This window comes from Pholis gunnellus, assembly GCF_910591455.1.
Source record: "Pholis gunnellus genome assembly, chromosome: 7".
Classification (NCBI taxonomy): Eukaryota; Metazoa; Chordata; class Actinopteri; order Perciformes; family Pholidae; genus Pholis; species Pholis gunnellus.
This window is the reverse complement of record NC_136533.1, coordinates 5,395,592-5,417,256: the sequence shown is the minus strand read 5'-3', so window position 1 is coordinate 5,417,256 and position 21,665 is coordinate 5,395,592. Positions and strand designations below refer to the sequence as shown.

The window sequence follows — 21,665 nt, the reverse complement described above, 5'->3', positions numbered from 1 at the left end:
TTTATGTTTATTTTCTGTGTGTGCGTGTGTGTGTGTGTGTGAGAGAGAGAGAGAGAGAGAGAGAGAGAGAGAGAGAGAGCGAGAGATGGAGTATGGCGGCAGAGGAGCGGGTGAGTTGGAGACCTAAAAGAAAAAGAAGTGCTGTTGCAAATCGCCTTTCTGGGTCGGAGTGCGGAACAGAAGGCTTGTACTGCTGAGGAGAAAAATCGTGACAGCCGGTTGTGCTGAAACATCCTACGTTCATGTGCATGCTGATGTTAAACTGTTGATTAAAGCGATGGAAAAAAAATCACATGCCTGTCTGACTGTTTATGTAACACACACACACACACACATCACATTTCATCTCCCCTTCGGATGTGGAACATACTACGATGGGGAGGGGGATACTCTCGCGAGAGTAAAAATAAAGAAAAAAGCGAAAGTTGGACTGGGGATTGTAGTTTTTCCTGTTTGGGGAGCCTGCACCTGCCTATGTTGCAACAGAGGTGAGTGTGGAAGTATGTGGCGAAACACGGGCGGATATGTGCGCTAAGATGCCTCACTGCACCTGCTTCCAGATTTTTTTTAGTGGTTATCAGCAGTATGATGCAGGCGGAATACCTAAAATAGACGAGTGACTCATGTCTAGGTGGGAGCAAGCTGACCTCACAGACTGGCACCACTTTAGCCAATAAACTGCCTCCCAGTGCCCACCGAGGGGCGGGAGAAGCAGCACATATTTCACCAATGAGAGCATTCTTTCATTCATAAACCGGTATGGGCAGTTTTTTCTTTTTTTCCGAAAGCGTGGGTTTGGAGGGTTTCATAATCCTGACTGAAACCGACAAACCTGCTCCGGTGAGAGCCAATGACAGACTCCGGATGGGAGCTGCCGTAATGTTTGCCCAATCGCTCCTCGTCCCGGTCTCCCTTTGACCCACCCTGTTTCATAGAGAAAATCGAATGAATGGGGGAAGCTCTGGGCTATGATCGACGCGCAAATGCATCCAACCGACGGGGCGGATCAACCGAGGGACGTCTACTGCAGCCAGTGAGGAGCAGAGGAGGGCGGGGCGCAGTAAGGGGGGTGGGCGGTGCACTTTAAATCAGGCTAGACAAGTGTTGGGGGAGTTGGGGGAGTGTGCGCGCGTGTGTGTGTGTGATGCTACAACCTCCTTATAAAGGGACTCTCTCTCACGTTGTGGCTTGGAAATTAGAGCACATTGCCTAAAATTGAGGTATCCACACACACACACACACACAGTTTCGCACACGCCGAGTCGCCGAGAGCCGCAGCCATGAACTGGATGAACGTGGAGGAGACGCTCCGCAGGGCCGAGGCGCCTCTCTTCTGGGTCGGCGCGTTCACCGTGGCCTCCCTGGCGCTGTGGCTGCTCTACAGGCTGCTCTCGGGCTTTAGGATCTGGGTCTTGGGAAACGGGCAGCTGCTCTCTCCGAAGCTGGGCAAATGGGCAGGTGAGTTCGGGTTCACATCAGCTTTCACGCCACCTACATCACGGTCACGAAGAGGGCAGCTCACAAAGTAGGCAGGTGGACTCGACGTGCAAACACCAGAACGAGTTTTTAAAAAAATGTTTTAGCTCAAACTTCACTTTGGCACAAAGGAGAGCTGCATTCTGGAGCGTTTTTTAGTGTGTGGCTTAATTCAAGGGGAGGTTGATGTTGCGTAACAAGCGCAGGTAAGCAGCTGATTGACTGGCAAGATAATGGTCCTTATTAGCTCAATTGGGTTATTTTTTTCTTCTTCTCCCCTCCCAGTCAAACACAGCACCGTCTGCTGTGAGGGGCTCCAGTCAGCGTTTTCACCCACATTTTGGAAGCAGTGTTGTGGGGGTGGGTGGGGGGAGGTGGGGGGCCCACATTGGTGAGCCAGGAGCCAAATTGCGCAGGCTATGCGCACTTTTCAGAGAGCTGTGTTATGTGGGTGAGCTCTCTCTCTCTCAGCCAGCGCACTACTGAACCACATTAGCCCATCCGCAGGATGTAGGACAAACCCATATGTCCAGTTAAAACGTGACCTACATCTAGATCATTTTTATAGCCTTTGACTTCTCCAAATATGTCACATTTGGGTTGTTTGTCCCACAAATTGACACTTGTGTTGATACCGCTGTTTTTTTTTGTGACTTTGTATATTTTTTTGATCAGGCGGTGTTTTGTCACGCTTCTGCTTGTGTCGTCGGTTTCTTGTCCCATTCCGTTTGCCCTCCACGTTAGATAAGATGAAAGCCTCTTTAATTGGATTTCACTCTATAATGTACTTTTCTAACGTGATTGGACACATTGAGAGCGAGTTAGCAGTCAAATTAAAGTGTATTTTGGTTTGATAGAGAGTGGTCTCATAGGAATCGCCCTGCCATGGCTTGACCCACTTCTCCAGTCTCCTGTTTGGTGAAGACTGCTGCGTCTGGAGCCTCTTGCTGCGCAATTTTACCAAGCGCTCCCCTTCGCATCGGGGATAGGTTGATAATCTCCCTCTTAACACCCACTAAACCATGGCGACCCGGATGATTTGAATGCTTGTTGTTGTCTCTTTTTCTTGTAATAACCCAGATGTTTATCTGCACCGTGACGTACTTTGCCTTCAAATCGTCGTTTTTTTTAATGAATGGAGCGTTTAATTGATGCCCTGTGCGCCATAAGAGGCATTGGAACGCCTGACGCAAAGGTAGGGTGCCTTAAGGAATGACTAATGTACGTTTCTTTGTGATTCTGCTGGAATATGCGGAGGAATGCCGGTGCACACCGATGAGTCATGCGCTTGTTCATCGCTTCGTCATCCATTGGTCATATAGAAATTGTTATATCACCCCCCGCCCCTGCACCCCCAGTATCGTATCAGATGTAGCTCTAACTTGGCACTTTTGGTAACCAGAAATGATTCCTAGTGATTTTTTTTGGTGCAGGAATGAACATTTCTGAGTTGTTGTTTTTAAAGTTCACTTGGTCCAATATAATCCCTGTGATTCTGTAGAACTGAGTTCTAAGAGTGCAGGAAATGGTCCAGTCTAAACTATCACTTTTAGAAAGGATTCTTACTTAACTGATCTAAAGGTTCATGAAAACTATAACTTTTCCACACTGGTCACATTCATTTCATAATACCTTTTTTATTTTCTTTAACAAGTAAACTTGCACGCCACTCCCTGAAACCAGTTCTTGGCACCAGTCTGACATGCCAACGGTTGCAGCCATGGCAGGAAGTGAACGGAGGAGGAGGGGAGATGTTTGCTTGGGATGAGGTGTCCTCAGCTGGTTGTACCAGATGTGCAGGTCTGGCTTGCTCAGGCAGTGGTGTGATTTCTTCTTTAAAGACACGTCAAATGGTGCCACTCCGTGTCCCCACCTTTCCCCCAAGACAGAGGCACCTGTTGCAACAAGTTAAACGGCCTCTAGCCATTGAATAGTGCCGGTATTGTGCTTTAGTTTAATGCCCAGGGTGTATGGACATGGAAACTGTCATTGGCAGGAGTTTCAGTCTTTGATGTATTTTCTTCCACCTCCTTTCTGAATCCACTCTTTCTTGCTGTTACACAATACCTCGTGTTAGAGTTTTGCGTCTATGCATGGCAGTACCTACATGTTCACTCATTGTAACGCGTCTTTTCTGGAAAACCTTTTTTCTCATTTGCCTCTTTATTCCTTTTTAAGGAATTTTGCTACATGAACATTCTGTCATTTTTAACAAAAACTTCTGTAGTTGGACTAATAAATAAGCCACTGGTTTGGTATCTTTACATTTTTTACTTCATGTAACGATAAAAGAGGATATTGGCTAAGTTATTCCCCTCCCTCCTAAAAAACATATTTTTCACTCATAGAAGGAATTCTTTGATGACCATGCTTTTCAGAAAAATGTCCCACGCCTGGCCTCTTAGCTAATCCTTCAAACATGTGCTTTTCTATGTGCACATGGCTGTTGTTGCAACACAGGAGACAACTGGTCAGACCGGTTTGAGTGTGTTGCAGGCATAGACTGTATATAAGAAGGGTTGCAGGTGACTGAGGTCAAGTTTGCCTGGAAAGCAGTTGGCTCAGATAAGAGTTAAACCCTCCCCATTTTAAGAGTTTTTCGTGTTATCGCTGCACATCTTTCTGTGCTAAAGCTCTGCAGCTCTCACATGCAGGGATTTCGTAGGAGTTCCTCTGCTGGTCTTCCCCTTAGTGGAGGAGACCCCTAGCGGCAGAGCAGGAGCACTGCAGCATGATGGAAGGCGGCTTCCCCAGCCTCGCTATACTGCACTGTGCATCCATCCACAGCACGTTCACCCTCCCCACCTCCTGTCAGCCCAATCAATGTCCGCAGCTCACTTTTTCTTGTTGTTTTAACCTCGAGTGGAGGAATGGTAGTTTATATCATGGCACATTTTGTGTTTTAATTTCTTAGCAGATTTAGAAGAAGACCAACAGGTGCATCAGAGGAATGAGGGATTCCTAAATGTTGGGATATTTTGTTATTATTTTGAAGGGTTGTTTCTTGGTATTTTAGCTGTTTTTTTATGATGCAGTGTTCAACATGTATGCTTTTTTTTGTCCAGTGGAGCAGCTGGAATACTGTAATGTGTAGTGGTGCCCAGTTTTCTCCTCTCCGCTCGCTCCACTCTTAGCCCCCAGCATCTTGTATTATATAACGGAGCTGGTGTCTGCTCTGTTGTGTGAATGTAAAACTCCATTACAGGGAAGTAAATTAGACCAAAGGGAGCTTTTTGTAAGGTTGGGATGGGGGGGGGGGCATGCGCCTTAGAAGTGCCCCCTCCCTTTTGACATCAGTTTATTGAGAAAATGGTCCTATTATGTAAGAAGGATGCAGCCGTTCATCAGTACAGCATGGGAGTGACAAAGACTTGGGTCAGCACATGCAAAAGATTTTAGTTTGAGGTTCCATTTGACTCCGGCAGTGAACATTAGGGGCGTGCAAGTTTATGAACACAAACTGCAGGCGAATTAGAGTCACAGGGCGGCTTTTAATTATGAGGGAATACATTCTTGGCTATATTTTATGAATAGGCATTAGGCTTCATTCATGGTACGGAAAATGCACACGTGAATGAAATGTATTCGTGTATGTGCGTTTCAACTGAGGCAGGGTCTCCACTTCTTCATCCTTGTGAATGTGCTTCCCCCTAGTGCTTTGTTTGAGAGAGAGTGTGTGTGTGTGTGTGTGTGTGTGTGTGTGTGTGTGTGTGTGTGTGTGTGTGTGTAGGCGAGAGAGAGAGAGAGAGAACACTGCTGTTCATGTGATGAACACGCTCTGTGACACGTGCCAGAGCCAGTGATGCTGGGTAAAAAATAAAAAATAAAAGGAGAAAAAAAAGAAATCCTCTGCACCTCCCTCATCTCAAGCTCTTCTCCACCCCACCCCCCTCTCCTCCACCTCACCCATCGTGTGTGTGTGTTGCACTCTCTTTCAGGCTACAGTACCATCTTCCTCTGAGCGTGTTGTTTTTCTCTCTAGTTTAACTTCTCTCACATTCTCCATCCATCTCTATTTGTGTTCATTTTTTTAGAATTGAAATAATCTCGTTCAATGAGCAACAAAGTCATCTATTTGTTATTTGTGTAAGTATTAATACTGCAGCTTCACAAACGCTTCAATGTTTCTTCACTTTATCATATTTTCATAAGTTATTATAGTGGGTTTTCTGACCACTGCCGAGACTACGTGAACATTTCTAGATATAACTTGTCAGTAACTTTCTTTAAACAAACTATTAGTTAAATGCTCTCGTGCTGCAACTTTTCATCATTGATCAATCTGCTGGCTATTGTCTCGATTAATCGTTCGGTCTATATGTCAGAAAATCTGTATAAGTTCCTACAGCCCATCTTGAAATTGCTTGTGTCCAACCAACAGTCTAAAAACACAAAGATAATCAGGTTTACTGTCAAATAAGAGGAAGAAAAGCAGCAAATATTCTCATTACTAATACTCTCATTTTTAATGGCTAAAACAAGGTAATATTTGCTGTGATTTATTGTTTACCAAAACAATTGCTAACTCTCTATCCATCAGCTATAGTTGACTTATCATCCCCGCTCTGAAGTGATTATTTGAATTCTTTCCATAAATGGGATATTGAGTGAAGTAAACTGGTAGTGCGAGTTTCGTTAGTCTGAGAATTATTCCCACATTTGGTCTCTTTAAACCTTCTACTGTCGGTTTAATTTTGAACTTAACCCAAGTTTGCTCAACTCTCCTGCTGAACCACATTTTACACACTCTCCAAAACAACAAGGGCATCGAGTGCAATACTAAAAAAGTTGCTCAGTCTCGTTCTCCAAACGCACAAAACAGGATCATATTTGGAATTAGTGCTTTATTGCTGCTGTCTGTTAAGTGACACATTCCTGCGTCGGTTTCAAAACCCCAAAAGTCGTTTATTTGTTATTTGTGTAAGTATTACTTCAATGTTTCTTCACTTTATCATATTTCTCTTAAGTTATTATAGTGGGTTTTCTGACCACTGCCGAGACTACGTGAACATTTCTAGATATAACTTGTCAGTAAGTTTCTTCAAACAAATGATTTGTTAAATGGTCTCGTGCTGCAACTTTTGATCAACTTTCTTTCAGCTGTCTATTGTCTCGATTAATCGTTCGGTGTATGATGTCAGAAAATGCCCACAAGACAGTCTGTATACGTTCCTACAGCCCATCTTGAAATTGCTTGTGTCCAACCAACAGTGTAAAAACACAAAGATAATCAGGTTTACTGTCAAATAAGATGAAGAAAAGCAGCAAATACTCTCAATTTGAGGCTAAAATACGGTAATGTTTGGTGTGATTTATTCATTACCAAAATAATTGCTAACTCTGTCCATCAGCTATAGTTAACTAATGATCCCCGCTCTGAAATGATTAGTTAAATTCCTTCCATAAATATGATATGATGAAGTAAACTGGTATTAGCGTGAGTTTCCTTAGTCGGCGAATTATTCCCACTTTTGGTCTTTTTAAGCCTTCTACTGTTGGTTTGATTTAGACTTTGAACTTAACCCAAGTTTGCTCAACTCTCCTGCTTAACCACATTTTACACACTCTCTAAAACAACAAGGGCATTGAGTGCAATACTAAAGCTGCTCAGTCTCGTTCTCCAAACCTTCAATACTGGACCACTAGCATATTTGGAATTAGTGCTTTATTGCTGCTGTCTGTTAAGTGACACGTTCCTACTCCGGTTTCATTCCAACATGCCAGAAAGGCATGTTAGTTCAGTTGAATCTGTTGAAATGTACTCGCAAGGTGTTTGCGTCAGTCTTTTGTGGGACAAACCTGAGAAGAATATATGACGTCATGTTCTCATTGAAGTCATTGTGTAACCTTCACATCAATAACCTGAGAAACGTTTATTGGATCCTCGCACAGATGGTACGTTTTAGGACCTGGGTTTTGATTTTAAGGTTTTTTTATTTGTTTTTATATTTTTTTTTTTTTTTTTTTTGCGATGAGAGTTTCGGTCAAACTCTGTTTGACTGTCGGGTTATGGTTTTTGACGTGATTTGGCTGTAAGCTCATGAACCCTTGATGGATGAAGTAGTATCTGTTCGCAGGAACAGCGGCATAACAATCATGTACGTGTATTTACTCCGTCATCATTGCATCATCCGCCTGATGAACTAGATAGTCTTTTTTTAAATACAAGCTACTCTTAAAGTATCTTTTCATTTTAAAGGATCTTCGCATCAATTTCATTTCATCAATTTGTCTTGCGTCACAAATGGCCTTTTCAGTCGTGCAGCAGTGACGGCCGAGTGTTTCCATACCTCCCACCAAAGACTCCAGCAGGTGATTTCACTGATTAACACTCCTTCAGTCAAGAGAGGACGGACTAATGAAGTGAAATCACCTGCTGTCTGCTTAGTTGGAACTGAAATCCACACAGTACAGTCTGTCCTTAATGCCCCCCGGTCAAACAGCTAAAGTTTGTTCTCTGCACAGAAAGTCTCAATCCAAGTAATTGTGATGAAGGAAACCATTGATCTTTAAACGAGCCATGTTTTTTTTTTGCTCTGTGCCCAAATATAGATGCTGCTTCTATCTTGGGCGGCTCTGAAGTACATGTTCTCTTTCTCCGTCTCTCACCCTCCCTCCCCTCATGTCTCCCTCTCCTCCCCCGGCCCGATCAAGCTTTATTTTCGTCTACTTTTGTATCGCCCATGTGACTTTCCTCCCCTGCTATTTAAAGCAGCCAGTGTCTGTGTGTTTTGAATGTCGAAGGTGGGCGGATGGAGAATGGAGTGTTTTTTTGGTGAGGGTTGAAAGGGGAGGGGGGGTTTGGGGGGTGCTGTCTTTGGATCTTCTGCTGCATCCCTCCCTCCATCTTTTTTTTCTTTTTCTTTTCTCTCCCTCTGAGGTGGGAGGGGCTGCTCGTTGATAGGCGAGTTTGGGGTGCGACAGATTATATAACGGCACGTAACGAGAGCGTACGGGGCATACAAGGACCGCAGTCTGTCCTCACTGAGAATCTTAATTGGGGATTTGGTGTGTGTGTGTGTGTGTGTGTGTGGGGGGGGGGGGGGGGGGTTTGGGCTCATTTTAGCTCAGTCTCGTTCTTTGCATAGGAAGTTGAATCCAAAATAAACCCATCACCCTGTGGTTAACTGATAGTCAAGACCATGCCAGCATTCTCTGCAACTAAACGCACTACATCCGCTTATTTTACTAATCAGCACACCAGAATAATCAGGGAATTAAAAAGAAATCTGAATCTCTATAAAGATGATAACACGAGTTGCTCATCCTCGCACTTATGCCTTCTGTCGTGCATTCAACATTGATCTAAATCAAAAGATTCTTCACACGTGTCAGTGGGTTTTTGTGGTCGCCCTGTTTTAGTTTTTTGTTTTTTTCCCCCCACTGCTCATGAGATCAGATCTTGTGTTTTTGTTTCATTATCTCCCAGCCTGCAGTGCTCATCTGGGCTTTAGGTGGAGGGCTGAGGATGCAGCAGCCTGGTCGTCGTGGTGATGCTGATGGTGGTGGGGGATCTTGTTGGTATTCAGGTGCTGCGGCAGGCAGCCAGGCAGGCAGGCAGCTCCCAGACGAGGCAGTGCAGGCGCGCTGCTATTTTTACTCCTCCTGCTGCTTTTTTTAGACCCTCGGAATAGTGAGCAGGCAGCGGCAGGGGCTGCTCCACTGCTGAGGCGGGAGGGAGACAGAAAAGGCTGGGGGATGTCAATACCTCTGGACGTGATGTGCAGCACTGAGCACGGCGGAGCTGCGGAGCAAATGCGCCCCCGTCAGGCCGCTTCGGAGCCAGCATGCTGGACCAGTGAGGCGTTGGGATGGATGGAGGGGAAACTGGGAATGAATGAGAGGCAGCAGTGCGCGCATCCCCCTCCTCCAGCACACGCATGAATACATTCATGGGTTTACACGCGGCTCTTCCCCAGCCTCTCCCAAATCTCCATCTTTTTTTTTTCTTTCTTTTTTTTCTTTTCTTTCTCCATTGTACACATCACTCTCATACGTGGTTGCCCCGTCAACACACATTCAACCCTTTGTTGTCGGTGTGCGTGAGTCTTCTCCGAGCGTCAGGAGCGCTGCTGTCAGTCACGTGCTCGCTTGCGTAGATCTTTTTTTTACATTAAATCTGTGTGTGTGTGTGTGTGTGTCACAGATGTAATGCGTTGCTCACGTGAGGGGAATTAATTCCTACTGGGAGCACTGGGGTGTTTGATGTACAAGCGGAACACAATGTCCAAAAATACCATTGTACGGTTCCGTCACTGTGGAAAGAGTTGACTTTTTTTTATTTCCCTCTCTGTCGTTTGGGCAGTGTCCAGTGTAGATTCATGTTTGAAGGGTTGCCAGTTATTGGTGGAACAATTGGCATCTAATTTCATTTTGTTGTATTTCAGGCATGGCTGATAATTCGGAATACTTGCTTTGTTCGTTTAATCTGTGCACCAATGGCTGATGGCAACTCAAAGTCAAAAAGGAAATGTCTTAAGACTCGAGAGGAACTCTGTGTTCTCATCCCACCGCCCTCCCCCCCCCCCCCGTTACATACACACACACACTTGTCTCACTCACTCCCTCGACAATGTTTATTGAGAAAATGGTACGATTAAATAATTAGTGGGAGGAGTGTAGTCATTCACAAGTACAGCACGAGGGTCTGGGGGGTTGTGGGGACTGGGCATTAGACCCCGGGGGGGGGGGCAGATAAAACAAGCAGACACCTGTCCAAAATAGTTTGAGGGTTTGAATGTTTCAAGTCACCTTATCGTAAAAATTATTGTAGTTTACAATTTCTTTGCGTTTGATTACAAACGTAATCGTGTGCCCTGACAGCATGCGACTGTTTTGCGAAAATATTGATTGTAATGAGTGTAAAGGCCCGTTCTCAGGTTTTTAGTCGTTGTTTAGTGATGAGACAATCAAGTGATTAGTGAGACCAGAAGATAGGAGTTAAGACTGACCCTGTTTTCTTCTAAAATGCACGGCATGCGTAGCCTGAACTCAAGTCTGACACATTGCATATGTTCTTTACTGTTCAAACGGTCATGCCACACGTGTGTTTCAGTGCATAACACATTCTTGCACGCTCTCCTCTGTCAGGTTAGGGTTGAAATGCCGACGCTGTACGTGCATTTTGACACATTCTCGCACGCAAGGTGCAACTCTCTGCACCTGAAACTCAGTCATGCGAGCAGGTGACATCCCAGCGGCCTGTCTTTGGGGTACATTTCTGTCCTATGTGACAGGAATGTAGCTCTTCTTGTTGTAGTTTTGAGTCTTTTTTTTTCTTTTCTTTTCTTTCTAGTTCAGTTTCAGGTGACAGTAATTTCTTCCTCCTCGACGGTACCGTAAGGCCTAGTTAGAGAAGCTATTCCTTATCAGTCAGTCCTCACTTGTTGGAACATGTCTCAGAAAAGACTGTGTGGCTGTTGCCATCTAGCAACCTTGTAACTCCGGTGGCGTTGGCTTTTCATGATTTAAACGGTTTTATCATCCTCCTCTCAAAACTTGCTTGACTCTCACCAGAGAGGAGGCAGATTTGTTTTTATTACATTTCCTGGCGAGTTGACATTTTGGAAATATTAGGTTTGTATCAGCCACGATGTGTAATGTGTCCAATGTTGTTCTGGCGTGTGTGGTATGGATTTGTGTAACCCTGTAAACATGAAACGAATAAGCCTCATTCACTTGTAGGTTAAATCAGGCAAAAGCTGATTTTATGCCGAGGTGGTTGTTGTCTCTATATCCCCCCCCCTCAGCCATTTTACTTTGCAGCAAATGTAGCCTCTCCCTGCCTCTGTTTGCCCCCACCTGCATCTGCAGCGAGAGCCTGATTTGGTACAGCCCGCGCCCATTGAGGCTTTTCTGCCACGGAGCGTTTCATTCTTAACACGGGGAGGTTTAAAAATAACCAGGGATTCTGCTCCCTTTTTCACTTTTGACTTTGTGCTACTCTCGCTCTCACTCCTCTCTTCTCTCACTCACTCACTCGTTCTTCTCCCTCCCTCCTCTCCACCACTGCCATCTCTATTCTGTCTCTTTCTCCTTCACTCATTCGTTCTCTTGCTTCGCTCCAGTTCTATTTTTAGCCGCCCCTAGGATCCCTCCTCATCCCCCCCCCTCACCCTCCCTACCCCACTTCACCCTCCTCTTCTCTGCTGCTCCATGTTCGTCATCACTCCCTCCTCTCTGCATCCCCTCTCATCTTGTCTTTTTCCTGCTCTCCAGCTCTTTGCCAGAGAATGTCCTCTACCTCTATTAATCTTTCATCAAGCCTTGCTGATAATATATTCATGATGCACGACTATGTGTGAGTGTATTTGTGAGTATCCCCGATCCCTCCTTATCACCCCCCCTTATTTTTATTTTTTTTTGTCTTGCGTCCCCCCCCCACCACACACACACACACTCACACACTCCTTTTCTCCTTCCTTCCATCCATCCTCCGTCAGTCAAGAAGGAGCTGGGGGTTGATGGGCAGTGAATGTTTAAAAATAGCCCTGCTTGCTTGACAAGGTGAGGAGAACTCTGAGCAGAGGAAGAACATCAGCTCCCTCTCTCGGCCTCCGTCCCCCTACGATTCGGCCACTTTACCGTCCTCCTATGAAATCTTTCCTCTTTTGCCAATCTGTTCCGGTCCTCTCTGCGTTTCCACCATTCTCCCTCGCTCCACCTTTTGTCTAAACTGCAGATTGGCTTGATTTTTAACCTTGCCAGTCAGATAAACTTGGAAATCATATTGTTTTTGCATCACAGGAGCTGCTCCCAGTGAGGTATCAGTGGGTGTTGAGGGCTTTGTGAATCCTATACCGTCTTTTATCTTTGTTCTGCTTCAATCTATACCATCTTATCGCCGCCTCTGTGCAATCTCCGTCCCCTCTGTTGTCTTTGTAGCTCAATCTTTGTGATTTGACTCCTATCCATATTATTTTGCGTTGTAGTATTTGCAAATCTGCTGCAAAACAGACTTCCCTTTTGTGTGCAACCTTTTTAAAGAATGGACACCCTCATAGAAAAGAAAACAATGCTGCGATTGTAGAGCTTAGAGAGAGGCTTTCCTTATTCGCAGGTGAATAGTGCTGCGAGGTGTGTCAATGGATTTGCTTTGCACTGGAGTCTTAAATTAATTCCATTTAACTCAGGCCCTGAGACATTATGGTGACACCTGGAAGCAGTCAAACCTGATGTGAAGGCGTGTTGCAAGCCTGTGAACAAAGAGGATCACATTTGTGCGTTTTTTTAATATAAGTACGACTTTTGTAAGATAAGAGACGGTGAAGATGGATCGTAGATGTGCCAGAGTGATGCGTCAGTCCAGCGTGACTTGCCAGCGTTTGACAGGGTTAAGAGGGCAGAGATTTAAAATACAAAGTGAAACCATTCATTCTCAAGGAACATGAGCGTTCTTTCTTTTAACTTTTTTTGGGGACTTTTTTTAAGAGCACCTACTCCCTCATTCGTTGAACAGAAGTTGACTGGACTCCTGCCCCGGCTACATAGTGAGAGTGTCATGAGGAGAACCTATGCTCACCACCTTTTTTCTTCTCTTCTGTCTCTCCAGTTGTGACGGGAGCCACGGATGGAATCGGGAAATCCTATGCGGAGGAGGTGAGGCTCTTGGACCCTTATTTATTTAATTTCTTCCACGGCGAAGCTGTGACTCATGCATACACACACACACACCGTATTCACTCATAGGCCACAGTAGGGGAGAGCTCTTACGGACCTATTAACGTGGAAGAGAGTCCACACACACACACACACAGACACACACACACACACACACACACACACACACACACACACACACACACACACATCAACACAGGCTCGTCAACAAGAGCTCATACAGATGTAACGAGCACACGTTGAATAGGGGCTACCCTGCCACGTGTTTGGCCCAAACTAGCGTTGGTGTGCTGGCTGGATAATATAGTCATGTAGGGCCGTTTGACTCATTGCTGTTGGTGCTACAGTGGAGCTAACGGTAGGCCAACATTTTACCCAGTGCATTTGGTCCTGCAGGGTTTTGTAGTCATGTTTCATGCAGAAACACTCCACTTGAATTCTGCTTTGGTGTGATAAATCCACCTCTGTGCCCTAAACTGCGTCACACAAGCGGATTTGCTCGCTGTGCACAGCAACATGCCCACAAAGATCAACCTGGCTGAAGAAACTCGTGCTGATTTGAATCTGTGTGCATCCAAAGAGTTGGTCAGAATGGGAGATAAGTTGAGGAAAAACGTTTTTTCCATTGCCGTCAATGTATATACACAGAAATAGATAAAAAAACAAGGAGAACAAAGGTAAGCATAAACATTTAACAAATATGTACACGTATAAATGTATATATGTAAACATAAAACACAATGAAATGGAGGTAATAGTACAGTGATGCAGAGAGCAAGTAGTTAATATATTGTATGAAAAAGAGACCGAAAATGTTGAACTTCAGTGCCCAGAAATCACAAATTGTTCTGTCTCCTCGCTGCCGTCTGCATCTGCCAGCACTATGTGTGACATTGGATTCAATATAATAGACGATGTATAGATGATGGTCAAACTTGTGCGTTCATTACTAACTGTTTACTTCTTTTCTAGCTGGCTCGTCGAGGATTTAACATGATGTTGATCAGTCGCTCTCAGGACAAGCTGGAGGACGTGGCCAAGTCACTTGGTAAGTGTGTATAAATGTTTGTGTGTGTGTGTGTGTGTCTTCACAGCATCATAGAAACCTGTTTGAGGTTAAGAGTGAGTGGACTTATTAGGATGTGTATGGGCAGGCGGTGACGTGCAACCTCCCACCCCGTCATCTACAGGGTTTCCTGGGCCCAGATAAGAGGGCCCCGATACCTTCTGCAGCAGGAGTTAGAAGAGTAGAAGAGTCAAAAAGAGAGAGAAATAACAGTTTTAGGACAAAAGTTAGCATACGTTTATTTTAGGCGTTTCACTTTGAAAGTGTTGCCACAAAGGCGTTTTTTTTTTTTAAAAAGGAAGCAGTTTGTTTTACACAATCTAATTTTGTGAGTAGTTGCACTTTTCAGATTTATCTTCTAAATCCCATTTTTCACACTCTTCAGCATCTGCCAAGTCGTGCCTTTTTTGTTTCCAATTGGAAAAAACGCAGCCAACATAGCAGGCTGTGTTTTACTTCGTCGAACATGTTGGATATCTTGCCTGATTTTTAAGAACCACCTGTTCATCCGCGGTATTTGTTGGAAAACGAGCTTTCTTCATTCACGTCTACACAGTTGGAAAATGAGCATCCTTATGAAAGGAGAAAACTTTTTTCCCTCCTCCTCTCTGGCCCATCTCCTGATTTGAACAAAGACTGAATGGTGTGTACCCCCCCCCCCCCCCCCCAGTTCAAAAAGTGCCCTCTCCCTGACTCGCTCTTTTTCCATCTGTCTCTGACGTCTCCCACAGCGTAATTTCCCCAGTCGTGCTTCAAGTCCACAGAGGGGGCTGATGGGTAGTCACAGGATGCCACCAAACTCTGGCACTCCTCCCTCACGACTAGTCTGACAAAACCGCCCTCCGTAGCATGTAGCCGGGCAGCCCACCCTGCCCCACCTATAATGTCATTGTAATCTCTTATGTAAGCATCTCATTTGACTTTTGATCACACCTACCTGGCAACCCCAGACTCCACCAATTTGGCAACCTCAGCCTTATTAGTTCTGCTTACTTGCCACCGTGTCCGAAGCTGCTTTTATCATTTTCTTTGACATGGACTCAAAGTGATCGTGATGTCTAAAAATAAACTGGATATAGATTTCAGAAAGGCTCCAAATCCTTTTCACCCCCTATTTGTTTTGTTTTTTTACTCTTATCCCTCTCAGGTTCCCCTCTTTTAAGCTTGTCTCAACTTTAAAAGACACACTGTCACACTACTGATCTTTGCCGAGGAATGTTCCTCTTATAACTCCCTCCGCCACCTATCAGCTAAACGAGTCTTTGGACAATAAATTCTAATTGCAGCAGGCGCGTCAAACACGACGAGGGTGTGGAGGGAGGGTTAGAGGAGGATAGAGAAAGCTCGCTCGGCTGGTTTGTTGGTATGCAGTGCCCTCTTCAGTTCTGGTCTGACAGTAACTGGTTTCATCCTCCGTTCATTTGAATAGATCCAGGGTTTTGGAACGGGGGGATTGCTCTGTTGTTGGGCCATGGGCAATGCTGGCTGATTTGTGACACTCATGATAGTGAGAATAAATCTTAAAGACCAAAAGCTCAGAAGGATGCGTGTTTGTTTTCACAACATTTCTAAAATGTAATTCCTACAGACTTTGTTCATTGCCCTGCCTGAATATCATTGTAACCTTTTTAAAGTTAATGGGACGCCTGTTTCTCCCTTCCCAGAGGACCAGTATAAAGTGGAGACCAGGACCATTGCAGTTGACTTTGGCAAGGCGGACATCTACAACAAGATCGAGAAGGGGCTGACTGGTCTAGAAGTTGGAGTTCTTGGTAAGTTAGCAGCGGGAGGTCAGCAGTATTAATAATTGGACATAATTCATGAGGCTGAAAGTGTGTGTGTGCTGTACAAAACCTTGCATAGTTTGGCCTTTTGTTTCGCTGTTGGCAAACGGATCGTACAACACCTAATATATTGTTGAAATGTAAGGTGCACATATCCTGGTTCTCTCTGAACAGCTGAGTAATTGTATACATTTTAAACCCCTTTAATTCAGATACTTGAATTGACTTCTTTGTGGTTTTTCTGCCGGGTGAAGTTGGGAATGTGCTCCTTGTTGACTGAGGTTTGAGGTGTGGTTGAATCACTCTGGCGTTGTTGTGAAAGAGACAATAATGCCAGAACTCAAAGGATGAATACTCTTTTGTGCCTGACAGTAAAACATTGTTGGGGCATGCGTTCTTTCTAAAAGTCTGAGACATTTCAGAAAACATTTATTGTGACACCGACATCACGACTCATGGTAAATGTTTAAAGTTGCATCGAAATGTCAGCTGCTGGAGCCATTTCAGACGTTTAGACTCCAGAGTTCACGTTGTACTTTTTAGTTGAACGCTGAAGGAACTCTTTGTCCTCTTTTTAATGATGCCAATTGTGCTCTACTGGTTGTAAGGTGTGGCTGCATCTTGTGTGGAGTGAAATGCCTGTTTCTATCTTAGCTTTAGCTGCCACCTAGTGGTAGAAACCGGAGCTAGTTTTGTTACTCAAGCACCAGTTTTTTTTACACTGTAGAATAATTGTTTTGTTTTTGTCCTCAACAGTAAACAATGTTGGTGTGTCCTACCACTACCCTGAGTACTACCTCCAGATTCCCGATCTTGACAACGTGAGTGTCTTATTTCATCTTTATTTGCGAATGGAAATTCTCTGATGCTGATAGCTAAGAGTGCAGTCTAAAAACAACTGAGCCTGCGAACAAGAAAATGAATTCAAATGTCTTGTGTCTGTCTCGTGCCCCACCTGGTTATTCTTTATTGCCTCAAGTTTACCAATCATCTGGTACCCTTTTTTTTTTTTATATGTATTTTGTGATCAGCTCTCTACTGTATAATACATCATCTTATATGTGGTTGTTTATCTGTCTGGTGCTTTCTGCGTTTCAGTTCATCACAAACATGATCAACGTCAACGTCACCTCAGTGTGCCAGGTGAGTTTGTCTCGATCGTCTCTGCACACTTTAGCAGGGGAGGAGATCTTCCCAAATACCTACAGCCCACATATCTAGATCCGACCCCTTGTTTGTTCTAAGTTTTTGGTCCATGCATACAACTTTTTCTCCCCCCCCCCCCCCCCCCCCCTTTTTTTGTTCTCCTCTTCTGCTGTTTCTTCCATGGTACCTGCAGTGTCTCAGTTGTTCCCAAAGCAACGGTGGACTACACCAACGCTGTCTGTACTCGCCACCCACGCAACTCTCTCTCTCTCTCTCTCCCCGTCGGTCTCTGCCTCTCTCTTTCTCCCTCCTTACTTTTAGTTTTTTTTTTTGTTATTAAATGAAACTCTTTCCCAGTCCCTTAAGTCTCCTTGATGAGTTGTATCATTGTTTCTGTGTGACTGTTGTTGTTCTTTATAGATGACCCGTCTGGTGCTGCCCGGAATGAATGAGAGGTGAGTTAAATGATGGGCTTCCATGTTTTACGACATGACTGCAGTCAAACATCAGTGTTGTGATTGTGTGGTGGTGGGGGGGGGGGATGCTGCACGAGGAATCTGAAAATTAAACGCAACCCTGTTTTCCAAGAGCTGATATTTGGGGGATCACACTTTATAAAGATGGCCCTTCCCATCACTGCATCTCTCTCTCTCTCTCTTTTCCTCTCCTCCTTTGTTCGCAATGCTGACAGGCTTTCAATTCACACAAAGTGCTCTTCCCACCCGATTGGCTGCTCTGTTCCCATGTGACTCCTGCTGGCCAATAGCAGCGCAGGCACATTTGGTGCCGTGTGAGGCTGGAGCGTCGCTCCACTACATCACTGCAGCAACAGGCTGCCATGGCAACACACACGGCCACTACCACACAGTTCTAGTGTGTGTGGAACATCACTTTGTGTGTATTTGTGAGTGTGCTGAATGTGTATAGACACAGGGTTCCCACTGGCATGGAAAGCCTTTTTTTTCTTTTTTTTTAAGTTTGTGGATTTGAGGAAAATACATTTATTGCACTGCTCTGGGATCAGTGCTTCACATCGTGAGGGAAGCCCTGTGGTGTAGATTGTGTTATGGCAGCAGCGATTTTGAGCAGGCTTTCTTGATTTGACAAAATTCCAAATTAACTTTAGTCTTTGATTTGTATTGAGTCATTCAAGGCGTAGTCATTAAATCTACCTTGTTGTGTGTTTCTCAGGTCCAAAGGTGTTGTCCTGAACATCTCCTCTGCCAGCGGCATGTACCCCCTCCCTCTGCTTACAGTCTATTCTGCCACAAAGGTTTGTGCCAAATCTGTACTTGTCCGTCCCTCATAATAACTTGCAATTCTTCCCTTTTTTTTTAATTGCACTATTTGGCTGTTTTGATGACACCAGACTGACGTGATCACATTTACCATCTTGTGTCCTTCTATGTGCAGGCCTTTGTGGATTTCTTCTCTCGTGGCCTTCAGGAGGAGTATAGGCGTCAGGGTATCATCATTCAGGTGAGTTTGGGGACAAGGATGTGTTCTCAACTGTGAGGACGTATGTCAGGAAGAGGGAACTGCTTTAACAACATTGTTTCCCATTAACTTTGAGAGATCGTAGCACAAACCCATAGCACTGTTTTTATAGAACCTTTTGCCATAGACTCTGATATGATATACGATTTATCCATTTGATGATCCCTAATTGAATTCACTCGCAGATTTAGCTCAAAAGAATTTACGAAATCCAACTTGTTGCTCTCAGCCAGTCCTGCCTGAAGCACAATGCCATGAATACACATTCATGAATGATGCGTTTTTACAGCGGGGGCATTTTTGAAAATATGTTGTCCACATGAGGCTTGTTTGTTCTGTTTTTAGCACCGTCTGTAGTCTTCACTCTTGTGCCACCTTGTGGTGGAAGTGTGTACAGCAGTTTCACCTCAGCAAACCCTGAGTGTGTTTTCACCTGATTAACCTCAGTCATCAGCCAAGCTTACAGCAAAGATGTTATGGATGTTTTTTAAAATGTGATTTAAGTATATCTGATATCATTGATCAGAAGAACACATGATACAACTCTGTTCTGCAAATCTGGAGTTCAACTTTGGGACTTTGTTACTTAAATCAAGAAACAAGAGACTCGATGCTAACATGAGGGAAGACCAAGGAAAATTAAAAGTGGTTTGATTTGTACTTGGGACTGGAAGTTTTTTTTAATTATTTTAAAGTGTTTATTAATATGCATTTAATTTATTGGTAATTTACATGGTAAATCTCCCTCACGCCACAGTCCCAGATCCTCCAGATGAAATTAATAAATGACACACTTGATTTGTTTGTCTCACGTTTTCCCTTTGACTTCCTGCAGAGCGTGCTGCCGTTCTTCGTGGTCACTAAAATGACTCGTATCAGGAAGCCCACCCTGGACAAGCCCACACCAGAGCGCTATGTGGCAGCTGAGCTCTCCACTGTGGGCCTGCAGGGCCAGACCAATGGCTATTTCCCACACGCCGTCATGGTAAGAAGTGGAAACCTCGAAATACCTATAACTCCATTGTTGCTCTTAGTTTTGGGATGTCAGACTTGAGACTAAAATATCTGGCTCAGTATTTCAAGCCACCTTTCGATATGTCAACACATACAATGTCTTGTGTGTGGAAACTATTAATAATACTGTAAAATAATGGAAATGGGAACATTTGATACATTGCATGTCATATCATTTGCACTTGTTTTTCCTTAAACAATGTTTTAGGTGCTATAAAATTAGTATAATAGACTTAAAATGTACCTTTTTTCAAGAAGTCTTGGAAAAGGGTTTTAATTATTGTTAAGATAAAAGCCTGAAAGCTATATAAGAATTTGATTGCAAACGTATGCACCTTATTTATTGTGTTTCTTTCCTCGCAGGGTTGGCTGACCACCAAGCTGGTGCCGATTGACCTCGTCATCTTCTTTGGAGCCAGAATGAACCGTCTGCAGCGTACCGGATACCTGCGGAGGAAGATGCTGCGGGAGCAGAGGAACGGAGACAGTTTGAAAAACGATTAGGAAGATGGCTGACGTATCTTCAGGCAGCCCCTCTGTGCAGCGTTTATGGAAAGCTGAGATTGTGTTTTGTATCTGTGTGGCTGAACCTCCTGGGTTACCTGAGATCTCGCGTGTGTGCCTTCAGTAAGTGTGCACGTCAAAGCATACGTATGACTGTGTTTAAAAACGGAAAACTCTGCCCTGTTATGATTTGTCTGGAGAGAAATAGCCAAAGAAGGAATGGGGCTGGAATAAAAACGAATATGCTGCTCATGACAAAGAACATTGATACGTTTTGTCACTGGCACTGATGGTGGAGATAATACAACCAAAAAAAATAGTGATTTGTTAACCCTGCTGTTGTAAGCAGTGGAAAATGGTGGTGGGCATCTTTTTATATATTTGTATAATTTATTTTATATTTCGTATGAACACACAAACTAAACTCTGACCTTTTTTAAGACTAGCTTTCAACCTAGTCCTGTTTACAAATCCACGAGCCATTTAGTGATGGCAATTTCTGCTTTCTATCAGGTCTGTTTACTTTCGTTACTGAACTGCCATTGTCACGCATTGGTTCTTTCTTCCTTTGTTTGTTTTTTTTGTATGATCTTGCGTGTTAACAGAATACTTAAAATGATGCTTTGTGGTGGGTTGTTATTGCGCCAATGTTTTTTTACCTGTCCTAAACCGAAGAGTTCTCATTAACTAAGTGTGGTATTCATCACACGTGCCTTTCTAATGAGAATGAATGCAGGAAATGTTCAGACAAACAAGCATTTGCTGTCTGGTTCAGAAAGGCTGTAATTCAGCTGGTGCGATGTCCATTGTGAACTACACAGTTGCTCCATTTTGTGCCTTCTTTTTTAATTAAAATGTAAACCTTAACAGACAAAGGAAAACCTCTAAACTGCTGTACAGTTCCTCCAGTGTGTTTTGAAAGGATTTCACAGGGATAGAGAATATTCCCTACAGTTTAAACTAAAATGCTTATTACCTACAGACTGCTTCAAAAATAGGAGAACTGCGCCGCCTCACACAGTTGGGGCATTGAGTACCCCATACGACTTGGTCTGGCCTTTGCCTTTAACTAAGTGGTCTTGTGAATGCGTCTCCTTTTGTACAGGTCTTTTTTTTAAATGTTTTGGAAATTAAAATAAATAAATTAGAATTTCTACATGTAAAATACACTGTTTAAGTTTATATAACTGGCAACTTGTGTTTTCTACTGTTTGTTAATAAAAGTTCTGGCATACGGCACAGTGTTGTGTAATTGTGTTCCTTTTTCTCCCCCTAATAGCTGACATAATGACAGCTTTTTAGTTTTTTTTTTGGGATGGGACTGTATAGCATACTGGCTCAGCAGCACAATAAACCCATTGAAATCCAGACAGTGGTGGAAGAAGTACTCGTACTCTTTAGTAAAAGTAATAATGGTGTACAAATACTAGTGTAGGTAAAAGACCTGCATTAATTATGTACTTAAATAATATATACTTATATTATAGATAAGTGTGCATTATGTATATTTATTTGCACATCTGGATCACATTAGCCAAAGATTGGAGGCAGAGAGAGAG

At 43.9% G+C, this 21,665-nt stretch overlaps 1 protein-coding gene across 1 annotated transcript; it reads left to right on the top strand.

Annotated features, from left to right (window-relative positions):
* The first annotated feature begins 1,114 nt into the window (after positions 1-1,114).
* Positions 1,115-21,345, top strand: hsd17b12a (hydroxysteroid (17-beta) dehydrogenase 12a). Its single transcript, XM_079162478.1, has 11 exons — positions 1,115-1,458; positions 13,028-13,074; positions 14,068-14,143; positions 15,826-15,933; positions 16,702-16,766; positions 17,044-17,088; positions 17,512-17,546; positions 18,283-18,364; positions 18,505-18,570; positions 19,424-19,573; positions 19,966-21,345. Exons 1-11 carry the CDS (start codon positions 1,281-1,283, stop codon positions 20,104-20,106), a joined length of 993 nt encoding a protein of 330 aa, XP_079018604.1. The 5' UTR covers positions 1,115-1,280; the 3' UTR covers positions 20,107-21,345.
* Positions 21,346-21,665: the final 320 nt, after the last annotated feature.

What these genes read in the sequence shown, in the direction of transcription:
- hsd17b12a (XM_079162478.1), top strand. Translation starts at nt 1,281, where the DNA reads ATGAACTGGATGAACGTGGAGGAGACGCTCCGCAGGGCCGAGGCGCCT. An exon ending in AGATTCCCGATCTTGACAAC is followed by an intron (nt 16,767 to 17,043) that starts GTGAGTGTCTTA and finishes TCTGCGTTTCAG; the next exon opens with TTCATCACAAACATGATCAA. An exon ending in CAGTCTATTCTGCCACAAAG is followed by an intron (nt 18,365 to 18,504) that starts GTTTGTGCCAAA and finishes TTCTATGTGCAG; the next exon opens with GCCTTTGTGGATTTCTTCTC.